This window comes from Cylas formicarius, unplaced genomic scaffold (genome assembly GCF_029955315.1).
Source record: "Cylas formicarius isolate icCylForm1 unplaced genomic scaffold, icCylForm1.1 PGA_scaffold_2__14_contigs__length_35257938, whole genome shotgun sequence".
Classification (NCBI taxonomy): Eukaryota; Metazoa; Arthropoda; class Insecta; order Coleoptera; family Brentidae; genus Cylas; species Cylas formicarius.
The window spans coordinates 18,341,701-18,369,112 of record NW_026844319.1 but is presented as its reverse complement, the minus strand read 5'-3'; the positions used below and the strand labels follow the sequence as shown (position 1 = coordinate 18,369,112).

Below are 27,412 nucleotides of genomic sequence, written 5' to 3'. Positions count from 1 at the left end.
AGGTATTGTTTTTTTTTTCAATGATCGTTTATTTTGCTGCACATTGTGTACGAAACAATAACCGACAACTAGAACAGTGAGTTTAAATAGTGCTTATAATTTGCTGAAGTCAAGCTTAGTAGTATTTCTCCTCCATGTTTAGATTATTCAGAACCGCGTAGTACGACAATGATGTTCGAATGATCTGCAAAAAATAGGTGTTTATTATCAATTAGCTAACATGGCATATTATGCAGTAGGCAGTACTGGTAAAATTCATACGCTTTTTGAAAGAGGTGCTAACGGTTACCTTCACAAACGTCTCCACAGATATTTCAAAGAAGTCGACAGCGTAAAATTTCAGTGGTCTCTGAGCCCTTCGAATAAAAAAGATCAATTCCTTCTTGAAGCTGTTGCTGGAGTCTACCCAGTCGCAGCTGTACGCGGCAAAAGGGATGTTTTCACTCTGAAATTTTATATCTTCTCAACTCTTTTAAAGAGGGAAGTAAATAAATAAATATAATTCAAAAGTTCAACCTCAGCCAACCGGTTTATCTAGTGTCCTCAATGAAATGTCGAAAATCTTCTTACCTTACGTGTCATTTCCGTCGAGAACCAACACGGCACCAAGAGCAAGTTTGCTACCGCTAGTAGGTAGACTACCAGATAGAAGAACTCAAATGTTTTTGGTTCTGTCTTTAAGAAAATAAAATACGTTAACGGTAAATTAAAAACCACTGTGTACTCGCCTTACCAGACTAAGCAAGAACAGATCCATGCACAACGCAGTGGTGCTGGCAAACAGCTGACCGAAGTATATTTTGCCAAACACTTTCTCGGTCGTTTTCAGAAATCTGGAACAAAAACCACTGTTAAGACTTCAGCTTTGAAGCGACCCGACATACTTCAGCATCAAGCGGTGCTTTTCGATGCAGCCAAGCAATGTTTTTTTCCTGCATACGCCGTCCCGATCATTCGCAATCGCAACCAACCTCATGCAAAGTAGTTGGCATTGCTGGCTTATGAATCTACAGAAACCGCCAATACTCAAATCGACCAAAATATTGATGATTGAAATTAGCACGATCGCCAAACTTTGGTGCACGTACACAGCACAATAAACTATTGTTGAAATTAATTCGAAGGGATACCATGCTCTTACGACCAATCTACCGCTTATCAGGGGTGTGGTTATACAACATAGTGTTGATATTAAAGTTAAAACCAACATGGTCGTTTTAATTTTCCAGAACTTTTGGAACCCAATTTTTAAGCTTTCAAATTCTTCCGGGTTTCGGGGTTGGAACGTTTGATCGCTTAACATATCGACGAGAGTTTTAAACTCGTTTCTATATTTGTAAAAATAATACGATTTAGCTTGTCCCATGTAGCAGATCAGAATGATGTACCCCAGATCAGATGCGTCCTTCAGATTGTGCGTCTCTATAAACCAGTTAACTGTCATTAGGAAGTTCACCGCAAACATGACAGCAATATTGCAAAAGTAAAAGTGGTACTTGTAAAACGGAGGAATTTCTTCGCTGTCTTTAGCCCAACATCCCGCCAACCTTAAGAAAAATAAATCGCTAATGAAAATCTTTCGGAAATCGTAAGCTATCATTTTTACTCGATTGACAGCGACGAAATGTTGGGGAAAGTTAGATCCGTGGCAATTTATGTTGTTAGGCATATAATTTGACATGTTACCGATATTCGGTAAATTGAGAAAGTTTTAGATAAAAGGAAGTTTATCGAATATTCAAAAGCGAGTATTCCAGGGTGTCGCTGATTTTTCTGAAACAATTTAATATCACAATGCATAAATAAATTATACCCTAAAGACTAGGCTAGTCTGAATATTGAAATAGGTCTGATTTACCAATGCCGCAGCCGCACAGCACATTAGACCTTGTTTGGATTCAGATGTGTGTATGTGGATGTTACATTTATATATATATATATATATATATATATATATATATATATATATATATATATATATATATATATATATATATATATATATATATATATATATATATATATATATATATATATATATAATATACTACTACTGAAAAATACAATGCAATACAATACAAATATAAACACCATATTTCACCACAGTTCCTTTCAATCGTCCTTATGAGACATTTTCTGTCCATTATTTGATACCGTTATACGCAATGATTCGAATTTACTTTTCTCTTTTCTCTTTCTCTTCTCTACTTCGGATATTTCCGCTATTTTAGTCACGAACTTCGGAGCCATCCCAGAGGGGGCGTTTTTGGTAAAATTTGGATGGCATTTTAACATTTGCCAATTTTGATAGTAACATCACACATCACTCAGTGCTGTTTTGCAAAAAAATACGCAAAAACTAATGATTTTGGAAAAATATACCATGCAACAAGTTGATAAACTTCCATAAACTTCTCTAAAATGCAATAACTGTAGGAAACTTAAAAACGCTCCACTTCCTTTCTGATGGCATTAACACTAGCAAAATGGTTACCATTACCCCAAGTTTGTTGATCTGGAAGTGTAAAATTAAGGAGACTTACTCGAATGTTGAATTGTAATGGAGGATGCAATCAATAAAATTAATTTTCTTCTCTGTTTGGCTCGCAGCGGCTCCTACGGCCTTTAATCTGGCACAAAGCAAATCGCATTGCAATCCAATGAAAGTTGCAAATCCCGCCATGAGAACGTCCACGTATAGGTTGCTGCAGGCCAGGTACATTATCGATATGCCTTGATGTAAATAGGCGATTTCAAACGCAGGCGACTTTAAACAATCTGTCGGGTACCAAGCTGGTACAGGCAACATATAAGGTCTCTGATAGAACAAAGGTCTAAATATGGTACCAAGGAATGCTATCCATGTTACCGTCTTTAACACCCTCCTCGTTTTTGCGAAATTTCTTAAAACCTTTCTAATGATTGCGAGTTCCTTTATATTTCTGGGTTGAAAAATGTTATCGTCACAAGCGGCAATCAGTTGGTCGAAGTAGGAGCTGTTTCGAAATATTACCAACATCTTTGTTTGCCCCATTAGGCAATTGATAGCGACGTATCCCATCTCGGCGAATTCTTTCAAATTTGTGGTCACAAATATCCATCTCAAAGTCAATATAAGGTTATAGAACGTAACCAAAATTATATTCGTCAGCAGAAAGTAGAATTTGTAATAGACGCGTTGGTTTGGTTTAACGTCCACCCAGCATGCCAAAAACTTTAGGGCTGTAAGATCGGTTTGGTAATAGTTTTTGTAACTGTAATGTGCCATTTTTATATTCCCGTGGACGATATTGTTATAAAAGTTCTGATGAGACAACGTTTTCTTTATATTGTATCGATATAATTGGCTAAGTAAGTAATACATCATAATTTAAACTTTATGTGAACTCGGACGACTGTAAATGCTGTAATTATTTTTGTTTTGAAACTTTAGAACTGAAAAATTATTACTTACATTACAAATATGACCAATAACGCTAAGATATAGAAAATGAGTTGGATGTAGGTCAAACCAAAAAAACCAAAAAAAATTTAATAGCAACCAAATTTCGCCTATGTCATATTGTTATTGGTTAGTTAATATAGCAAGATACCTTTATTCAGATTTGTTTATTATTGTAACATATACTTTTAAGTGACGCTCTTCGTGCACAATGTACTTTTAATATCTGATTTTTTCTGGGTCGAAAATTTATACACGGAGATTTAAATAATTAAAGTCAACGCTCGCCTAGAGATCCGTTATCTAAAAAAAGTAGTTCGGAAAGCAAGGTTTCCAAAATCGTTAAAATTTACAAAATGCTTTCTAACGAATATTTGTTTTTTGGACCCTTTGATCACTCTAAATTAACTTAGCTATAAAAAATTGGTACTAAAGAAATTGATGAAAGCAGGTATACGTGGCCAATAAACAGGACCTCCCCCTTCAATCCAACGAATACCATATGCGTCAATTTAAATAGTATTTAAGCCTGTTGGGTAACACAATGGGACTTATTAGTTCATTATCAATCATATTTTTATGGAAAATTGATATTGTTAATAAAGGCGCTTCTCATTAGTCCGTCAACATATATAGATAAATATGTTTGTGTCAATATAACAATAAATGCATTATCGGTCTACAAAGTTCTCAGAGGTGATTCAAAAAGAAAGCCGGGTTCCAAATGATTGATTCCAATTGATGATGATGATTGTTTCCTATTATTTTGCAATTTTTGTCATCGAAATTTTGTCTTATCAAGAAATTTGATAGTATTGTGAGGTCATGAGAATCAGCAGTACAGCGTATTTTCATCCCAATGGCTTTGTTAATAACCAAAATTGCAGAATAGAGTAATTTAAGAACAGTAAATGCATCTTCAAGGGGTTACGATTGGGTGTGCAATTTGAAGTAGCGGTTTGTCGTCTTTTTTTTTTTTTTCGAAGAAGAAACGACTGCCAGTCACTTTTAATGGAGTTCGTTATAGAGGAAATGATCATTGAGAATGTTAAGTTCCGAAAGAACGGTGCAACGTGCAGGAGAAACAATTGTTGTGTTGAGTGAGAGTTTTCTGGATAGACTCATCTCGTTGCGAGGAGACCTTGAATCTGTGGCTTGGCTCCATGTGACATTTTTATGGGGTTGTATTAAGTCACAAATCTACTTGAATGAATTCAAGGATGAAATTCAACGTGTTCTGGCAAAATCAATGTGCATGTGAATGATGACGTGTTAGGCTAGGCTACCCGATATTGAAACCTAATTAATTTTACAACCAAAATGGAGATTGAAGAAAATTGTTTAAGCACTTCCCAAGATAACCTTTTTAAAAAAAATTGAAAAAACAGTAGATTAAGTCACCGTAATTCGGAAGAAAGAAATGCAATTCGAAAATTATGCTTAGAATATCGAGACATTTTTTATTGCGAAGAAATTCTTCTGAGTTTTACTAATAAAATAAAACACAAAATTAAAGTAAAGGATGAGACCCCTATCTATACTAAAAGTTATCGTTTTTCCGAAATACATCGCGAAGAAATAATCTCTCAAATTAAGAAGATGCTCGAGCAATGCATTATAGAACATTCTGATTCTGGTCTAGTCCAATTTGGATCGTCACAAAAAGAGCTGACGAGTCAAGAAAGAAAAAATTGCGTTTGGTAATTGATTACCGTAAATTAAATGAGAGAACAATCGATGATCGTTACCCGATCCAAACATAGCCGATATTCTCGATAAATTACTTCACCACTTTGGATTTAGCCTCTGATTTCCACCAGATCGAGGTAGACCCCAATGATGTTTCTAAAACCGGATTTTCTACATCTCATGGAAATTTCCATTTTAAAAGAATGCCTTTTGGTTTGAAAGGAGCACTACCTTTCAAAGGGTCATGGACAATATCCTTAAAGGGTTACATAACTAAATTTGTTCCGTCTATCTTGACGATATAGTTATATTCTCGGTATCGCTCGAAGAACTAAGACTTAGACAAATTTTTAATAGTTTAAGAGAAGCTAATATAAAGGTACAACTTGACAAATCGGAATTCCTTAGGAAGGAAGTTCAGTACTACACACCTGCACACACTACACACTACTCAAAAATAAATTAAAAGCTTTTTAGGCCTACTCGGTTATTATAGACGCTTTATTAAAACTTTTCAAAATTAACTAAACCCCTTACTCGTTGTCTCAAAAAAGAAGCGAAAGTGATTCATTCGCCCGAATTTATACAATATTTCGAAACCTGTAAAGATATGTTAATGAACTCGCTAATTCTCCAATATCCTAATTTCGAAAAACCATTCAACTTAACTACCGACGCTAGTAACTTTGCCATTGCTTTGCAGTGCTCTCCCAAGGAGATGTTCCTAACGATGAACCTATAGCTTACGCTTCTCGAACATTAAATAATAGTGAAACAAAGCATTCTACAACCGAGAAAGAACTGCTACCAATAGTGTGGGCCTGCAAACATTTTAGGCCATACTTGTACGGAAAAAATTTAAAATCTGTACAAACCACCGACCATTGTCATGGCTTTTTAATCTTAAAGAGCCGAATAGTAAGCTAGTACGCTGGCGACTTCGTCTCGAAGAATTTGATTATGAAGTAATCTAAAAACCAGGAAAATTAAACGCGAACTCCGACGTCCTATCGCGAATTCTGGTTAACATCCTTGAAAGTGAAAGTATATTGAATGAACCTGGGAATATAAACGAGGACATAGTTGACTATTTATGACACTTATCCGAAATATTATAAACGATAACCCGATAACGCCGAGTACAAGCCAACAAAATTTAAATATCGAAAATCAAATCCCTATAGAACTAATAGATACTGTACATTCTGACAGTAATCAGGAAGTAGCAAATGAAGGGAGTCGAATTTTGGACCAAATAATTGCTACACCCAATATACATAACGAATTAATAATAAATCAAAACGATTTCCAAAAACTTAAAATTCTAGAAGTAAAAATTCCAAAACATAAAGAAACATCAATTCTTGATTTATTGAAAAAATACACATCTCCAGGAACTAAATTTTATATTTACTTTCAGGATGACTTCCAGTATAGTGAGTTTAATAATGTATATCGCAATGATTTTTATCAAAAAGGACTAGAGCTCATTAAATGTGCAAAATTAATAATTTCGGTTAGAGAAAAGGAAGAGTAGATAATGCTTATAAAATGTCATCACGAGGGAAAAACAAATCATAGAGGTATTCTAGAAATCATTGAGCATTTAAAAAGAAATTATTATTGGCAAATGGAATGGAAATATGATATTGCTAATTATATTAATGCATGCGAAATATGTCAGGTCGCAAAATATGCTCGAGACAAACCTTACAGTCCATTGACCTTAACCGAAACACCGACTAAACCATTTCAAATTTTGCATATAGACGATTTTAAATTCGACGGTCAAAATTACTTATCAATAATTGATAAATTTTATAAATAAGGGCAAGCATTTACAATCACTAGTAAATGTGCAATTGAAATTTGTAACTCTTTAATGCACTATTTCACATTCTACGGAATACCAGAAAAAAATATAGCTGATAACGGTACCGAATTTAATAACGAAACAGTAAAAGAACTAAAAATTCACAAAATATACATTCACATTACTACTCCTGGTCATCACGAAAGCAACTCACCAATAGAAAGTTTCCATTCTACACTATTAGAACATATAAGGTTGTTAAAAAATAGATTTAAAACGAAACAAATCTTATGGAATACGCTATAGTTGTTCATAATAGTTCCATACATTCAGCAACTAAATCTACGTCTTATGAACTAACATTAGGGCATACAGCCTCTCGAGACCCTCAAGAATTACTAATAGTACGTTCTTTTCTGAATACGTTAATAATCGTAAAACTAAATTTCAATCTTTATACCCAAAGGTTACCGAAAATGAAGAAGGACAAAAAAAGGTTTTAGAACGTCACAATACTAAAGGATCGGAACAATTCCAGTTTAAAAGACGGCAAAAGTTTTATAAAAGTAACGATAGAAGAAATAAAAGAGGAAATAAATTTAAAGGACCTTTCGAAATTGTCGAAATTGTACCTAATAATAAAGTCAAAATAAAAAGTAATAAAAATAAAACGGAAACAATACATATAAAGGCACTAAGGAAACCTGATTCTGTTACAGATTCCTCCTTTTCTACTGCGGATTGATGGCAGAACAAAGATACTCAAAATTTCATGATTGAAAATAATCCAGGATTATTCTCCTTTAGGTTAGGTAACGCACAAAAACAAATTGACCACTGGACATTTGTTCAAAATTTCGATATAACAAATCTAATTAAAGAATATTATCATTTATTTAACTCAGCGAAATAATTAAGAGAAGCTTTTGAAAAGCATAATAATAGTGCTGGTTTTAAAACATAATTTTATAATTCATATCATTTAATAACTATATTAGAAAATAAAATCAAACTTGAAATCTCACAAATAAATCCTCAATATTCTATAGAACGTGGAATTATAAATGGTCTATCGAAAGTTATAACTGGCAACCTAGATAACGACGATGCCGAACGTTATGATAAAGCTATTGAAACGCCGTCATCTAATCAAAGTAAAATTAAATCTTTAATCATTAATCAGATTTCTATCCTAGATAATTCAATTAATAGATTTAAAAGTAAAGAAAGTAAGTTATTATTAATAGAAGATAGTATTAAGAAAATAGATGTCCATAATATTGATACCTTTAACTTTTTGATTATAGAAATGGTAATTTTGCAAGTTGTGAGTCAATATCAAACTATTCTGCAAATGTTGGAAAATTTGGACGCTAGGCACATTGCATAATCCTTTAATTGAACCACACGACTTGATAGATGAATTGAAAACAATAGAAAAGACTTTAACTAAAAATAATAAATTGCCATTTGAATCTAAACTTGAAAATATACTTCTTTTTGAAAAAATAAGTAATATAAATATAATTAAATAAAGTAACTTTTATTATTGAAATCCCTTTAACAGAAAACGAAAACTACAATTACTTCCAATTAATCCCCTTGCCTATAAAAACAGATTCCTATAAATCAATCCTTCCTATGGCCCGATTCCTGGTGATAAGTGCAAATAAATACATCTTAACGAACATAAAGAAATTAGTGAAGGAGAATTTATTTGTAATAATGGCAATCCAACACAGATTGATTGTGAAGTTCAGCTTCTCCAATTTAAAAAAAGGTGTCAAACTGTAAACTTTTGCCAGCGTTAATATCGGAGTGCAAGATGCATAAACTATCGAACAATAGATTTGTATTAGTGTCTCCGAAAAAAACTGTAAGCGTTCAAACGTGCGGCAAGGAACAAGAAACTATTCCCCTAGAAGGTCCGTATTTAGTGGAATTGGTGTCAGAGTGCCAAATAAAATTAGAAGGGACCGTTATAAAAATCTATGAAGAGTCGAAGATATGACATAAAAATATTGAACTCCCGTCGATAAACTTTACAGCCTTGGAAGTGGAAAGACCGACGTCGAAGATTGAACCACTCATCTTAGACGATATTGAATTGGACGACCTGAACACAAGATATCAAAGAGTTAACCAACCCTATCAAAATAAGAGATGTCAGCATCTGGACAATAATCCTTTATATATTAATAATTGTATTTTGCTGTTATGTTAGTTACAGAATTTTAAGCAGGTATTTTCACAATTATGAAGGGAGGAGTTACGTATCAATAACCTGCTTACCCCAGTATAATTTAATCGCACAGTATTAGTTCTGTTCTTAACTTCAGACAGTAAACTCGCTTATTGTTGATATAAATTGTTCCCGTTTTTAACAACAATAAAATTCTTTAAACAAATTAAAGTTTTTAAAAAAAGCGGTTCTTTCACCAACACACGTAACTCGCGGGATACTCACTTCAGTATCAATCGGTGGTGACGTATACATTCCAGAAATTCTTGGCGAATATCACTTCCATTCTTCCCTATCCTCGTCACTCTTTGGCAAAGCAAGTCGCACTGTAACCCCAAGAAGTGTGCGAACATCGACGATATGGCGAATCCAAAGACATTGTTGAACGCGTAAAATATTATAGCCAGAGACTGATGCGCGTAGACGATATCATAATACGGCGAAACAGTAACATCGAACGGATAATAAGCTGCCAAAGGCAATTTCCTCTGACTCCTGTATAAGGAGGCCGTACCGCAGCAAGCGACCATACACAGACCCGACACGAACAGCATCGAGTTCTTTATACGCATGAAAGATTTGAAAATTTTCTCGACGATTGCCAATTCGATCGCGTTTTTAGGCTGGAACAATTGCTCGCTGAGCATATGGATCAGATCTTTGAAACTTTGACGGCTAAAGAAACTCTGAACGGATAGCGACTCCCCCATCATACAAATCAACATGATGTAGCCTAACTCCGCCATTCTTTTTAAGTTGCCAAAGTGTAGTATCAGATTAACCACTTGCAAACTGTTTACGCACAGCATGATCGCAGCGTGTGCAAATAAGAAAAAATACTTGTAGTACGGCCACTCATTTCGACCGTCTACCGACCAAAATGCAAAGTACTTCGGTATGGTTAAGTCGCTTTGGAAAGATTTTAGATAATTATACTCGTACATTATGATACGAATGTTGTTGCTGGTGTGTGTCACGCGATTTTTCTTAAACCGGATTTTTATAAGTTTATAATAGTAGTGGAAAAACTTTCCGGTTTTGTTTAATTATTAACAGTGTTTGATTTGTTAAATGAAACTGACACGCCAATCTGAATTATAGATTTTTCACAATTAAACATTCTCAATCCTCGATTGACTTTCTAAAAACGAAGCAACATGGATCGCCATTGCTGAGAGGGTGAGAGACACCTTATTTTATTTACATTTCAATAAAATTTGAGTGAAAGGAAATGGTATGAGGTTTTAGTTTTTTGAAATTGACCTTTATGAAATGTGGAATGTTAGAGTTTGTTTGAAAATCAAATTGTAAATTACCGTTATCACTTGGAATTATTTCAAACAACACTGGTCATTATTCTCTTCTTCCTGTTGCCATCACGATTCAGCGCACACATTTATCTACTAGATATATGCCTATGCTGATAATACAATCCCTTTTGAAGGGTACATTGAAAAATGTTCAGAAAGGACATTCAATACGTTCAGCGTTCAACAATTAACATGGCCTCTGACAGTTTTTCTATTCGACAGTTTCTAATTTTTTAGACTATAATTTGTTAAAATATCCTCAGATAAAATTAAATTTTCAGAGCAAAATGGGCAGTACAGATAAGTTAATGTGGAATTTAGGCTCTTTCTCCTATACGAAACTATATGTAAGATTGATATATTATCTAATGTGGTCCCTTTGCCCTACTTATTTTGGCATTGTTAAGTTATCCCTTATTTGTTGTATGTGTACATGATAGGAAATAAAGTTCTCTTTAGTAATGGATACAGTTCAACGCTACCTTCGGCGCCATGCGTTGAAAACGTTAATAATGACTAAATTAAAACTAACCACTACTTCGAAAATAGTAAATATTTTGGGTTATACATATAAAATATTTACTTTACTTAGTTTAAAATTAATTATATAGTGAACTAGAAGTATCAGTCACCTTTGAAATCCTAGTATCTTTTTTATTTGTTCTAAAAAACCCCAAACCGACCAAACAAATGATTCCTGATTTGAGTGCGTTGGTTGAGGGTGATAACCATTTAGTGTTGTTGTGGAAGGTTCTGGGCTTAAATGCGATACTAAATTAAAATTTGTGAGGCTCCTAAGGAACTCTTTAGAACTGATAATTAAATCGTGGCTTAAATGACCGGTCCATTGTTTGTTAAATTAAAAGGAAGTCTGGCCGGAACACTGGGTGGTGGATTCTTAAAAATGGCTTACAGGTAAGGTTGTGGTTCACTTTAAATGCTTTTTTCATCCTAAAACTACAATACCAATTACAAAAAACACATAACAACAAAGATAAACATTGTTTTTTGTATGATTTTCAACCACGTTAAATGCTTTTTTGCTTCTTAAAAGTAAACCAATTTCAGCAAAACAGAGCAACAAAGCGTGCTGGGTCCTAAAGAACGTCAGAAACAGTACATAATCAAATTACGTGACAAAGAGGAAAATTTCAAAATAAGTGCCAACAGGTAAAAAAGATAATTTGTTTTTTTCAATATGAATATTTCGAATATTATAGAAATGTTTTTTTTATGTGTATTAGGCCGAGAGCTACAAATTTCAAATTTAGTTTTACGTACAGATCAACAATAATTAACATAAAAAAACAGGATTTCAATTTAAAGAAGGAATCTTATTGGTACAAATGTAACGGGTAATATAAGGCCTCTTTTGATTGAAAAGTTTGCCTTTATCTGTGAAAATTGGTATAGTTTATAAAATATATTAATAATTTGTGTATTTTTGAAAATATCGAAAAATTCAATTGCATAAAGTTATATTCAGTTTTCTGCCAATGTCAATTTAAACAAAAGGATAAACTTATCCAAAGTATTCAAAGAGACAATTAATGGAACATCTGGAAAGGAATAATGTTCTTCACGACAATCCCTGTGCTCTTGATTCGGGAATGATAAAGTTTTTAGTCATTCTAGACTATTCTAAGGCTTGTGATGCCTTCAACCATAAAACGTATATAGTACCAAATTATGTCTTTGTAATGTAATGTATGTTATTATTTATTATTATATATATATTTATTATTATATATTGACACACGACTTGAGTGTACTAAGAAATCAATTTTCAAATTAAAACTATTGTATAACTCCCGTAATGTCCTAAATTCTGATTTTTGAAGGATGTTTGATTCGCTTATTCTCTCCAGTTTTAATTTCTGTGATATAGTGTATAAGATCTATCTTTGGCATTAGAAGAGGTGAACCACAAATTAAAAAATATGATTTGCAGAGACAAATTGCACTGTGCATTAATGTACCACAAAATAATTTCATTCAAAAATCCACCAAACCTTTTTAGAAATATAGAGTTTCGTAATAATTTTCACAATTTCAACATAAGATATTAGAACATTTTTTTAAAAGAAGCTTCTCGTAGAATGTCTCTGTCTTGGAATAACTGCATACTACACGGGTAGAAAAAAAGTTTCCACAGCAAGTTTCAGAAAGCTCGCTTTGTTGAGAGTGGAGGTTAACATTATTTACTTATAATGTTAATATTACTTAAAGACCTGCCCGAGTTTCGCAAATGTTCTGGTTTCTCTGTTGATGGATCTTTTTCTTTTGTTTCTTTCTCTAGAATGCAATTTATATGTTCCTAGATATATGTATAATTGTTGCGTGATATGTGCTGCTACTTACTTGGTTAAGTGTTATACTAACTATTACTATTTAAAAAACTTCTAGATTCCTCCTGCGACGGTTGTTGTTGAGTCAAACTTGCTAACTTAAACTGGCTCGCATTTTACTCTGTAAAGTCTGTTTATAAATATAAGAAAGTGAACGCCGAACAGGTCCGTACTTTGCTTAGAATTTAATTATTTGGGGTTTTGTTAGGAAAGATGCTAAACAATATTTATTTATTTATGCATGTATTTATGTTTAAATCTAAAATAAAACCACAAAATATTTTTATTACCTACTTAAATTACTTATTCACATAATATATCAGTATCACTATCGCTATCATCCCCTGTTCTAATTATTATTTGTTCTATATTTTGTTTTTAAACCAACTTTCAAATAAATCAGCGGTGGTGTCTTCATGGTAATCCAGAGAAGAATCTTTAATATTTTTCACAGACAGAGAAAGTCCATTTAGAATCCAACCATCTTTAGAGCCAGCATGCAAAATAGTTACTCTTTTACCTCTTTTTGATGGCGCGGCTCACTTATCAGTTGAGTCAACCCAACCCTTTTCCGGGGTATCATAAGTATCAACCAGGTTTCATCCAAGTAAATAATTGGCCTTTGTGGTTCTCTGTAAATCTTAATTATTTCTAGATATTCCAGTCGCCATTTCCGAATTCTAAAAGGTTCCATTAAAACTTGCCTTTTGGCAACTTTTTTAAATCTAAAACCCATGTGTTGAATGCACTTCCATAAGGTAGTCTGCCACATTTAACACCGGTTTCATCTTTTTCAACCCTCCTAATTAAGATATCTAATGTAGGCATGCTTTGTTCCTCGTGTAACTGGTAAATTTTTTTCATCTACACTTTCATCTACACTCGAGAAAATGTCAACATCGCTTCTTTTTTTCCTAGCTGAAATGGGATTATTCACAATTTTTCATACAGTTGATGTTGGAATTTTCGTCAATGTGGCCGTTTGTTCCAAAGATGCTTGCTTACTGGCACCACGTTCAATGAGAGTGAAATAAACATTGTTTATAACTTCCTTAGTCTCAATAGAATAGTGTTTTCTACATTTGGGTGGGAGCATCTCCTGAGATGCACTAGACTCGCACATATTTCGCATAATTCGCACACGATTCAACACACGCTGTATTACACGCGAAATAAGAATGATTATTAGTAAACTTAAACTAAGTAGTATACCAAACCAAAGAATATTAAACATAGGTAGGTATAAAATTATTTTCTATTACGGACCACAATTCTACCTGAATTTAAATTCCGAAACTTGGATAATCCCATTCAAAAGCAATTGGTCACTTTCTTATATCTATGAACAGACCATACCTGTTTATATATTATTTGAGAGAGGCGGAGCTATATTGGTGACAGGTATCGATCTGAGTCGCGGTTAAGATTATTACGTTACTTATAGATTTCTATATATTCTCGGATTTTTCGTTGGTAGAAGAATTGATTACATGCAAGAATTTTAGTTTTATGGAATAAAATTTTATGTCCGGTTTCGTGATTGTATTCGGCTGCTGATAAGTTTATTTGTCTCAGTCTTAGTCTTAAGGATCTTTCATGTTCTTTGAGCCTAGTTGATATTTTTCGCCCGTTCTCTCCAATGTATTCTTTACCGCATTTGCATGGAATGCTGTAAACTCCTGGCATCTCTAATTGAATTTTGTCTTTGACGGATCGAAGATATTGAGAGATTTTTGTACAAGTGGTAAATCCGGTTTTGACGTTATATTTCTTAAGAACTTTTCTTAAGTGGTCAGTGATGTTTTGAATGTAAGGAAGGTCAACAATGGCAAGTATGGGATTGCTGTCGCACTCATTGCTTTTGGAAGATTGTGCTGAAGTGAATTTTGTGATGGAACGCTTAATATCTTTAATGTGGAAATTATTAGAGAGAAAAGCACGGGTAAGGTGTTTTAATTCTTTGTTCAATGACTCGGACTGAGATAGTTTTACGGTTTTCGGGTCGGATCGTGATATTATTATTATTAGTTTCTAACTCAAAGGTAAAACGTACTATATACGTACTACGTGTATAGAGTTTAAATGTCTAAAAAAATATACTAAGCATTCGTGAGCATGAAGGCAAATAACAAAAGTGTTATCGACGTAGCGCTTCCATTATTTTGGTTTTAGATGGAAGGTGTCGAGAGCTTTCTTCTCAAAGGCTTCCATAAATATATTTGCTATGACCGGTGATAATATAGAACCCATAGCTATTCCCGACGTTTGTTCAAAAATTTGACCGTTATAAGAAAAATATGTCTGAAAAAGTTTGCTCCAAGTTTTCGGATTTTAATATATCTAAAATGTTGTTGGGAGTTTCAGGAATAGGGATTTTAGTGAAGAAGGATTCTACGTCGAAACTCACCAGAATATCTTGTGGATATAATACAATGCCTTTTAATTGTTCAATAAAGTTAAGCTTTGAAGAAGCCAACAGGATGATTGGCGAAACGTTAGCAAGTTCGACTCAACAACAACTGCGGCAGGAAGAATTCAGAAGTTTTGTAAATAGTGACCTGTGATGGAAGTTTCTTTGAAAATTAACTCTTCTTTATTTTTAAAGATACAGGCGAACTTATCCAGCTCAAATTTCAGAAGTTGTTGTATTTATGCGATCTAATGTATGCTATTTTTTATCTGAATAAAGAGTTTTTTTCATGTTTTTCCAACCTCATTTTTTTTGTTATAATCTAATTTAAAGAAATCGGAATCAAAGTACTTGGACTATTTATCTATATTTGTCTTCGTTGGTAAAAATGTATTTTATAACCCAAATAAAGTTTAGTTTAAAATAGATGGTTTATTTAATTAATTAATGTAAAAAATCCCATATGATGCGGATTTTGTGTGCCAGGGATGGCTAACTTACAATAAGCAACAATTACTTTCACTTACTTTAAGATCGATCCATAGTGACGAATGCAGTCTATCAACAACTTTCTTTGGTGTACGTGGTGACTGTGGTACCTAATAGAGCGCAATCTCATGCACAGCAACTCGCATTGGAGAGCGGTGAAATAAACGAATCTCGATACCATTATATCAGAATACAAATTTATGGTGGAAACATACATGATACCGAAGGCTTGGTGAAGGTATGCCAGTTCAAATCTTAAAGGGAGCGACACGTCAAACGGATACCACGCTTGAACGGGTAGTCCATCGGTTTTATTGTAAAACATCGGGGTAAGTATGGAGGAGCTAAATGCAATCCACGTCAGTGCTACAATGATATTTTTAATTCGAGTGAAAGCATGCAGGACTTCTTTTATGGTTTTCATTTCTTCCTTGTTCCTTGGCCGGAACAAATCTTCTTCCAATTGGGTGACGATTTGTTTGAAATAGTTTCGATTGAGAAAAATAAAAATGGATTTCACTTGGCCCATCAACGATTCCAGGTTTACGTATCCCATTTGGGCGAACTGCGTGATGGTGCTGCTGCAGATGAACCACTTAAGGATCATCATGGAGTTGAGTAAAACGATAAAGAAGGCGTTGATAAAAGTAAAATAGTACTTATAAAGTTTGGGCAATGGTTGCCCGTCGTTTACCCAGCATCCGAACAATTTAGCCAACGCAAAATCACCCTTGAAATATCGAATGTAATTGAAAACACCCATTGCCACTGCGTATTTAACATTAATATTATAATAGCGAAAATGTCATTTGTTTAGTACTATAATTATAATAGTTTCTAAGCAAAATGAAAAAAAGTACAGTTAAAGTATGCTGCTAATTATGGGAGAACTTAAAGTAATTTAAACTTTTTCCTTAAAATACTAAAATATTGGAAGGACGAAACACCATTAAATAACCAACAGAGTTGCCGGTTTCTTGTTTTTATTTCAACCAAAAGTCACTTAGAATGTTGAATGATGATGAAGAATTAATAATAAGTGCATCCACTTCCGTTTTCAAGGGACGTAAACGCTAGTATAACCCTGTCTATCGAAGACATTTGGTTATATTCGAATTAAATGAGCTAAGATATGATTTTCGTTTCACAACGTTTTTCACACTTCACGTTATCTAACCAATAACAGTTTCCTTACATATGATTTAAGAATTCGGTAAGTGTATCGAATATATAACATCACCAGTTCTTCGTTTGCTTAAGACTTTCTTAGATCTTAATATACCAGGCATTAATTAACTTCCTGTTAATGATTCAACACTGAATTTGACTTGCATTATATCGAAATCTCGATCAAAACAGTAAGTGTCGTTGATAGTCTGAAATAAGCTTTAATTGATTCACAAATAATTTTTCAAAGAAACTTCCACATGATATTATTTACAAATCTTCAGGATTCCTCCTGCGTCGGTTTTTGTTGACTCGAACTAGCTAACGTTTCGCCAATCATCCTGTTGGCTTCTTCAGGGCTTGACTGAAACTGTCAGTTTTGTTTAAGACGCCTCAGTTTCTTATCGAAAGTCTTTTACATTTCTGGAGATTTTGTTGGATAAAAATTATTTTTATTATTATATTTTCATTATTTTACTTCACTATCATTCTTTTACAAGGGTGAATTCGCAAAAGACCAATAATTATATCAAATACATTGTCTATAATTTTTGTAGCCCGGTTTTTCTTTCTTAGTTTTGTTTAGTTCTTCTATGATCCTGAATTTGTCAGCTGTAGTGTAGCCTTCGGACAGATTTTGTTCTTAGTTTTATATCCGTGCATTACAGCTATTTTTCAGTATTAATATTTGTATTATATTTGTATATTCAGTTACTACAATTAGATATACTGAAACATCAGTCAAGCTCTGAAGAAGCCAACCGGATGATTGGCGAAAAGTTAGCTAGTTCGAGTCAACAAAAATCTACGCAGGAGGAATCCAGAAGTTTTATAAAAAGATTCACAAATTTATTAATTTATTGTGTGTCCACAAATCACAAAAATCTTAAATAGGTAGATTTAAAGTAGATAGAAATCACATTTTTCTAGCGAGTTTAACCGAGTGTAGGATAAACTTACTTTAAAATGAGTCTGTAGTGGTGAACGCAGTTAACCAATTTCTCTTTCTGTTCTTGATAATCTCCAATTCTGATAGCTTCGAGTCGCAGGCACAGCAGATCGCATTGAAGTCCGACGAAATGGGCAAACCCAGACACCAGCACGTCGGAGTACATGTTGATGAACGATATGTACGTTATGCAAAACCCTTGGTGCACGTAAGCTAATTTAAAATTCATCTTCACCGACAAATCGAAGGGATACCATGCCTCTAATGGTAGACCATCTCCTTTGGAGTAAAATAAGGGGGTAAGTATGGAAGAAGTGAACGAGACGCATGTCAGCGAGATGAGAATTCTTTTAAAACGGCTAAAAACGCTCAGCACGTGATTCAAAGTGGTAAGCTCCGCCTCGTTTCTTGGCTGAAACAAGTCTTCATTGAATAACTCTACCAAGTTCCGGAAATCACTCCGGTGAATGAAAACAAAGGTGGACTTGACTTGACCCATCGTGCAGATTAGATTGACGTATCCCATTTGGGCGAACAGTTTTACACTTTTGCTGTTAGCGAACCATTCGATCGTAAGTATGATGTTGTAGAGGACGATAAAGAACAAATTGACCATGACGAAGTAATATTTGTAATACTTGGACTCCGCCCTTCCGTCATTTACCCAACATCCGAAGAATTTCGCCACATTAAAATCTCTTTCGAAATATTTTTTGTAATCGTAGGGTATCATGTTCGTCAACGACTGAATCGAGAATACTGAACCGAGTTTCGCTCTTTTTAGGCCAGATATAATTTGCACTCTCGCTCAATGATTAAAGTTAGAAAACAAAATGCCTTTCTTTGGGTCCCGAAGATAATTATACGCATTGCTCAGCCTAGTTTAAAAAGTTTACTTTAATAAGCTAGCGTTTACTAATGGGGGATTTGCCTTTGAAGAAATACAAATTAATGGTCGCCAAACGCCTGCTTTTTTATACAGGGTGTTTCTGATTTCAAGTGAAAAGAGCTTAGGAGTGATCCAGCACAGGAAGATATGGAGAAAAAGGTAAGTTGGAACAAAAATTGCATTATTATGGCATTTAAAAACCGACGAACGAGCGGACTAGCCTATCACACGCTCCGAAGATTTCTTTTCGAAATTATGTTCTTTGTTTATTTCGACAAATAATTTTCGAAGTTAATCACTTTTGAAATCATTTTAAAAAATGAAGTTCACTCGATTTTTTGTGTTTTTTTGAGCCTCTGTGGTATACTGATTTTAGAATGATTACTGGAGGATTGTAGTTTTGATTACAGAAATTGGCGGAAAAGCTTTCACTCCTTTTTTTGTGTTTTTGGCTAAAAATCACTATTTAGTTATTGCTTAACCCGGAAAGGGAGGTTTTCGGTTAATCACAGTTGTTTTCATTATATAAATTGGCGAAAAATCTGATTTCCACTGGAATTTGATGAAAACCCAATAGAAAAAGCGAAGTTTCAATTTTTTTGGGTTTTTTTTAGTCAAAAGTTCCACTTTTAGCTATTCCTCAAGCGAGAAAGAGTGTGAAGGTGTTTATGCTGCTAATTTCTGGTTGGAGGTAGTTATAATTGCACATTATTTTCTTTCCTTTTGTTCAACCACATAGAGGCTAAAAAATAATGATGCCAAATACCAACATTTACTACTCCCTTCTGTAAAATACCTAATTATACACCAATGTAGCGTGCGTAAAGTGTTATTTTACCACGTCAGTTTCGTTTCCCATAGGTCCGAGTCACTTCGCACATTTCCGGGATATCACCGCATGGGTTTGGGAGTTATCGGATGTTTTCGCACGGCTTGTCCATTCTGACGGTCATGTCATTGAATGTATTCCTATTGTTTTGCAAAAATAATAAAGGTCGTAGAAAATGTATACATGCAACACGTTTAGTAAACTTTCTAAGTAGCTCGTTTATTAGTCTTGCTTCGCTGCGCTACGCTCGTGCCAAATGTCGACGTCATACTATTTGAAATGATATGTACAATTTTGTAAATACCAGAATATATTTTTACATATTTTCAATTTTTGCAAATTCATAGAACAAAATCTAGTCGTTTGTTTAAGACGCTTTAGTTTCTTATCGAAAGTCTCTTACAATTCTGGAGATTTTGTTGGATAAAAATACCGCTGATTTCATTATTTTATTTTATTATCATTCTTTTAAAAGGGTGAATTCGCAATGATTGATAAAATTGATTTAATGATTGATAATATTCCACGACTTATTAAAACATGTATGGGCGCTAGTTCCGATTTCTACGAAATTGGTGTAATAGGTATAATCATTTTGATTACCCTCCTTAAATACATTGTTTATAATTCTTGTAGGCCTGTGTTTCCTTCTTAGTTGTGATTAATTTTCTATGATTTTGTATTTGTCAGCTGTAGTGTAGCTTTCGAACATATTTGGTTCTTAGTTTTAAATCTTGCAGTACTAACATTTGTGTTATATATCTATATGTTGTTACTACAAATAAACCGCTTTAATATTATCATATCGTCCCGAAATATTTTGAAGTATGACGAGTGTATTGGGTCAAAATTATCAGTTGCTATAAGACTTTTGTTACCTTAATAAATAAAAAATTAGTCAAATCATATCGTCTATAGAATAAAGAGTGTCTTAATTGATAAACTCACTTAAAGATCTTCATGTGATGCCGAATACAGTAACGCAATTCCCGTTGATTATTCTTTCTGATTCCTTTCAGCCTATGGCAAAGTACATCACATTGGATACCGATAAATGTAACATACCCTGCGACCATCAAGTCAACGTATACAGATAATAAAGCAAAATAGCTAACGCTTATTGCTTGATGCATGTATACGGGTACGTATGTATCCAATTGAGCGATGCTTATGGGATAATACGCCGGTACTGGGAGTCCTTCATTTTTCTTCGTAAAGAGCGGAGAAAAAATCGTTTGGATGGTGGACGCCAAACACCATCTCACGAGGAATTTTCGTATTCCTGCAAAGTGATCTAGAGTGTGTGTTACGACGTTGGTTTCGGCAATAGTTTTCGGTTGAAAAGAATCATCGTCCAGTTGCCGAACGAGTTCTCCAAAATCATCGCGATAATAAAATATTACGAGCAGTTTAACTTGGGCCATGATTCCCACCAGAATGATGTACCCCAGCGACGCGAACTTTTTCAAATCGGTAGAAGCAAGAACCCAGTTGACGCACATCAGCAGATTCAAAGTTCCAACAAACAGTACATGTACCACGTGAAAATAGTACTTGTAGAACTTTGGCAATGGTCTGCCATCCAGTATCCAACAGCATGCCACTTTTAGCATTGTAAAATTATTTTTAAAAAACGTTCTGAACATTGAAGACATTTCGTACCTTCTATTGACGACACGTGGCCCATTGGTCTGATTCGGCTTAAATTAGAATTTCCGGAAGTGTGGTCTCACCACACGTGTCATTATTTTAATAACAGGTATTTATGCGGTTCGGATTTTTATTTAATAGCTATATAACACAGCCGCAATTTCTTTTATTCTGAATAGTTTATATGCTGAACGTATACTTATGCTTATTGATTTAATTTGCAACAGAAATCCGATAAAAGAATAACCGTCACGATATGACTTTTTTATGTCATCTTAACCTAAAATATGAATAAAAGAATTTAAAGCAAAAATCTTTTGGATTTAAAAAAAAATCACTTGACTTATTATTTACTATATCAAAATAATATTTAAAAGCATTTATCGTTATTCCTTTTTTTGCAATACATTCGAAGGGAACCAAATTTCCCTATTGCTGAAGTTATTATATTTTCAAATATTTAGTGTGTAAAAATTAATAATTCGGTCACTAATTAATTGTTGGCTACTAGTACTATTTCTTTTTTAACACAAGTGATTCATTTCAAATGACTAATATTGCTATGAAAACCAATTTGGTTTTTATCTGAGCTAACGCCTCCAATCTTTCATGTCGTTATTTGATGCTTGTCAATTTATCTTTATTGGTTACTGTTTTAAATGGTTTAAATTTATTAATTAAATAATTTGTTAGAAGAAATCGAAGCGTTAGAAATGAAGAACAATAATAATTACAGAACAATTTATTAATTTTAATTAATTAATAAATTAGTAATAGTAATAATTTGAACAAAATCGGCCAAGGATATCAAAACAATGTTTGCTTGGGGTAATTTTGTGTGAACTAAAGGTACTTTAAAAAATGTAGAAGATAAAAACGAAATTTTATTTTGATTTTAAATATTATTTGGTATCCTAAATAAATTCTGGATAATTAAACTGAATAACAACCCATAAAGTGGTATATTTTAGGTGGAGATTAACATATTAAGATGTGAGTCTTAATGGGTTATTGGGATCTTATTTGACAATCTAGTGGCTTAAAAAAGCCATATCGTTGCATTTATTATTTTCTCAGAAAAAGTTTTTTTGCCATTATGTCCGAAAAAGCAACCTTGTGGCAAGATGAGCAATTGCAATCGCATCACGTGATAGCCCATGAAAAGCTCTTTTCTAGGACCGTCTGTTTCCCTAATTCCAAACCTCGTTGCCCTTACTGGGACACCCGGTATATTAGATTATTAGGCACAGGAGATATGTATATTAAAATAAAACTTGAGTGTTTCTAAATGATTTAGAATAAATAAACTGTATAACTAAATAAAAACCACATAAATTGGACCATATTTGGGGTGAGTAATGACTCTCCCTTAATAGTGAAAAAGTTAAGTTAAATGTATATGATTACCTTAGACCAGTGGTTCTCAACCGCCGTTCCGCGGAACACTGGTGTTCCGCGAAGCTGTCCCAGGTGTTCCGCGAAAATTTTGAATATAATATAATAAGAAACAGTAAATTTTTTTATTACTATAAAATAAATACTACATAGTTTTGTTAATTATTTGAAATTTAGCAAAAATATTCAATATTATTCTAAATTTTCGCGGAACAGTCAATAATATTAACAGTGTAATTATCGAACGACGCAGTTACGTCGTTTGGAGTTACTCCGGGGAATACCACTAAATTTCTAGTGTACTCGATAACGCAGGGAGCGCTACGTAGTGTTGATTTCGTGCTGTTTCTCTTTCTTCGTACGTAAATAACAAAAGCGCAATTTCGATATGCGGTTCAGCCATAATTTAATATAAATATCGAGTTTTCGTGAGTGTGTTTTTTATTGTATATATATATTTTATATTGTTGGAAATTGGTAAGATGAAATGGAAGTTGTGTAGTTTTAACAGTATTCTTATCTTTTTTAGTTGCTTATTTTAGCATTTATACAAGACTTTTAAATCTGAAATATGGACAAATTTTTGAAAAGACTGAAAGTGAGGTTAATGTTGGGGCGAGTACAAGCAGGTCTTCTTCAATTGAAGGAGATATGCAAGGCAACAAAAATGCCGAAAATAAACGTAAAAAGATATCCGAATCAGTTCGGCATTATTCGGAAGAATATCTGAAGTTTGGTTTTACATGGAGCGGTAGTCAAGATGTTCCTATTCCGAGATGTATTGTATGTGGTGAAAAATTGGCTAACAGTGCAATGGTCCCAGCTAAGTTACAGCGACACCTTTCAACAAAACATTCTTGTCTAACTTCGAAAGGTAAAGATTATTTCGAAAGATTGCTGAAAAATCAAGAAGTGCAAGCAACATGCTTTCGAAAGAGCGTTACAATTTCGGATAAAGCGCAAATCGCTTCTTATAAAGTGGCAGAACTAATTGCATTGAAGCAAAAGCCGCATGATATCGCAGAATCGCTAATTTTGCCCGCATGTTTAGAAATTGTTAAGATTATGTTTGGCAATGAAGCGCAGCGAGACGTCCTAAAAATTCCCGTTTCGGACGATACGATAAAAAGAAGAATTATAGATATGTCAGGTTTTATAGAGAACGCAGTGACGGCGAAATTAAGTACAAAAAATTTTGCGCTGCAAATCCACTGACATAAGTGGCAAAGCCCAATTAATCGGATTTATTCGCTTTGTTGACGACACTGAAATAATAAATCAGTTTTTATTCTGCAAGGAACTTATTGGTCACGCAACTGGAGAAGACATATTTAATTCAGTATCATCTTATTTGGAAGCATGGAAATTATCCTGGGAAAATTGCGCAGGAATCTGTACTCATGGAGCTCCAGCCATGCGTGGCAGTATTAAGGGATTTTGTAGTCGAGTTAAAGCAATAAATTCAAATATAGTCTCTACTCACTGCTTTCTGCACAGGGAATCTTTGATTTCGAAGAGTCTACCAGCAAACTTAAAGTCTGTTTTGGAACAAGTCGTACATATGGTGAATTATATTAAATCGAGACCATTAAAAACCCGTATGTTCAAACAACTTTGTAACACCATGGAATCCAAATATGAATGTTTGCTTTTGCACTCTGAAGTGAGGTGGCTCTCAAGAGGAAAAGTGCTAACCCGAGTTCATGAGTTGAAACAGGAATTGCTAGTTTTTTTTAGACAAGAGGGTAATGATGTATACGTAAAATATTTGGAAAATGATGCATGCTGTACTAAGCTAGCATATTTAGCCGATATCTTCAGCTACTTAAATTCAGTCAATACATCTCTTCAAGGAAAAAATGAAAATATTCTGACATCCACAGACAAATTGCTAGCTTTCCAGAAAAAGCTTTTGCTTTGGAAAAATCGTATTGCTCAAAATCGCAAATTTGATATGTTTCCGTTATTAGCAACGGAAAATATTGTTAACATTAACGAAATGATTTCAAATGTGGCAGAGCATTTGTCAATATTGCAAGACAAAATAACTCATTACTTTCCATCTCTTAATATTGAAGACTTTGATTGGGCGCGAAATCCATTTGGTGAATTTGATATAATGAACCAAGATTTTTCTATTCAGGAAGCAGATGAGTTTATTAATATATCAACGGATCGAACGTTACAACTAAAATTCAAAGAAGAAGGAGTGGAAAGGTTTTGGATTTCCATCGAGAATGAACATCCATTTATTGCAAAACGAGCGTTGAATATCTTGTTGCTCTTTTCGACGTCCTATCTGTGCGGACTTGGATTTTCAACTCTAACAAATATTAAAAGCAAAAAAAGAGAAAGACTTACCAATTTAGAAGAAGAAATGAGAGTAGCGCTCTCTTACATAAGACCCAACCTTGAGGAAATTTGTAAAGGTCGTCAAGCGCAAATTTCTCATTAAAATAAGTTACCATGTAATATATATCTTTATTTCAATTAAATATTAATCTTCCAATTATTTTGTGTGATTTACATTAGATTTACAAATTTTATGATAATGGTGTTCCGCCAAAATCGAGACCACTTAAAAGTGTTCCGTGATCCCAAAAAGGTTGAGAGCCACTGCCTTAGACAATACCTCTGTATTTAAATTTTAAATTGAAACACTTACCAGCAAATATACTATATACATTTAGTATTTCTATATTCGCTATACGTAGAAGCACAAAAACAAAATAACAACAAAAAAATTCGAATAGCACTCAAGTGAAAGTCTTTTTCGCTAGCATATATACGACATTTAAAGTGAAATATGAGAAGTTACTGTTTGACCATAGTAAACCTAGAAACCCTAGAAAAGCCTTTTATTATAGTATAAAAGAAGATAAAGCGTACTTGAGAATGTGAAGAAGACAGTCCCTCTGAAGAGGAAGTTTACGAGCTTTACTTATCTCATATAAATTATAGATTATGAACATTTCTGCAATTGTTCAGTCTCTACTCATAGTTTACCACTCACCTAGGATTTTTACTAATGGTTAAGGATTAAACTGTAGGGCTTATACGATTATTTCATTTATTTAATTTAAAATTGTCGCCAGTCAGGACTGCTACCACAAGTCAAATGTGTATTAGAAATAAATATAATATTTTTCAGAATGTTCTGTTCATTTTTTATATTATTAACGTGATCACAATCCATGAGAGAATTAACTAAGAAAATATTTTAGACTTGTTCTACATATTATAATGGCAGTTTAATATTCCTATTATAAGAACACTTACAACTGCTTTAAAGTTTAAACACTACTAGTGTCAATTATTATTGCTCTGAACTTACGAAAGTTTTGTGCGTGCGTAAAAAAATCGAAGACGCAATTATTCTATTTTTTACAAAAGTTTCACAGTTGTTTGAAAAGTCGGTTTCTCATGACAGTGAAATTGGACCAAATTTTACGGTATGAATTTTTCAGCTTTGAGAGACAAAGGTTTGGAATTTACGTATGTATGAAATGCGAAACAAAGGCAACGAGGGTTGCATTTTTTACAGAAAATGATTGAAGTTCTATGTATTCTACGAATTCAAGAAATACAGATTTCCTTCATAGCCGGAAGTTCAGAATTGCTCGCTTCTGCCCATCTATATTGGAAACTGCGCAATATTCACTTACTTACCGTAAAATCATTGAGTAATGATGCATGCATCTAATGAACTTTGTCCTCTTGGATTCGCCAACACATTTCTCAATTTCGAGTAGTCTGGCAGACAACAGATCGCACTGGAGCCCAATAAAAGTAAGAAATGCAGCTGATATCATGTCGGTGTAGATATTGCAAGCCGATATGTAAGTAATCGCGACGCCCTGATGGATATAAGTAAGGGTGTAGATAGCAGGGTTCGATAAATTCAATGGGCAATATGCTGGTACCACAATTTCGTCATATCTGCTACCGGAATCCAATAGCGGAGTAGCAATCAACGCTGTCGTAGATGCGTGACACCACACCACCAGCAAGTTACGTATATAAATATATGTTTTCATATTGCCGGAAACCATGCTTCTTTCCTTGCCGTTGATCGGCTTAAACACGTCGATATCCATCCGATTCACTAAATCGCCGAAGTCGTTCTTTCGGAAAGTTAATATTGCGGCTTTGATTTGGCCCATTATACATACCAGCACTATATACCCGTGGCTCGCAAATTTTTTGATATCGTTCGCTGACAATCCCCAATTGATCAACATCGTAATATTCAGCGATCCCATGAGAATATGTCCGGCGTAAAAATAAAGATGGTACCATTTGGGAACCTTATAGCCGTCGAGAACCCAGCAGCAAGAAATTTTCAAAATCGTGAAATGTGTTTTAAAAAGAGATCCGAACGACGCCGCCATGTTAATGTGAAATATTACTCGGATGGCGGCGGATTCGGCATTAATTTTTAAGCGTTTGACATTTTAATAGGTAGGTTTTAAGCGATCGCTTTTGTATAGAGTTATTTTATTTAATTTTCTTTTAAGGATCGGCCTTAAAAATAATTTCTCCTCTTTCGCCTATAAGTAAAAATTTACAGAAGTGAAGTATTAGCAAGTCTTTTGCAAATATAAAATACAATACAATATAAAATTTTATTTTATAATGTCTTTGGTGGAAAAAACTATGTATAAATTTTTCGTATCCTATTTGAAGATTCTTATCGTGGTAAGCCCAAATAAGATCATAATTTGTTTATTGAGAAACAATGATACTCTGCATTTAGTGCTACATAGTTTCTGTCAAATCAAATTTTTATT

At 33.8% G+C, this 27,412-nt stretch overlaps 1 protein-coding gene across 6 annotated transcripts; it reads right to left on the bottom strand.

Annotated features, from left to right (window-relative positions):
- Positions 1-32: 32 nt before the first annotated feature.
- On the bottom strand, positions 33-26,989 carry LOC132698327 (odorant receptor 4-like). 6 transcript variants are annotated; one of them, XM_060664322.1, is made up of 6 exons: positions 2,870-3,275; positions 2,544-2,818; positions 734-833; positions 571-675; positions 290-445; positions 33-184 (listed from the first exon to the last, which is right to left on the bottom strand). In XM_060664322.1, the coding sequence occupies exons 1-6, from the start codon at positions 3,266-3,268 to the stop codon at positions 116-118; spliced, it is 1,104 nt and encodes a 367-aa protein (XP_060520305.1). In that variant the 5' UTR covers positions 3,269-3,275; the 3' UTR covers positions 33-115. The 6 variants fall into 6 exon arrangements, with proteins under 6 accessions (XP_060520305.1, XP_060520306.1, XP_060520304.1 ...); XM_060664323.1 differs by lacking the exons at positions 2,544-2,818; positions 2,870-3,275 and adding an exon at positions 26,292-26,989; XM_060664321.1 differs by lacking the exons at positions 2,544-2,818; positions 2,870-3,275 and adding an exon at positions 20,526-21,250.
- Between the last annotated feature and the right edge of the window lie 423 nt (positions 26,990-27,412).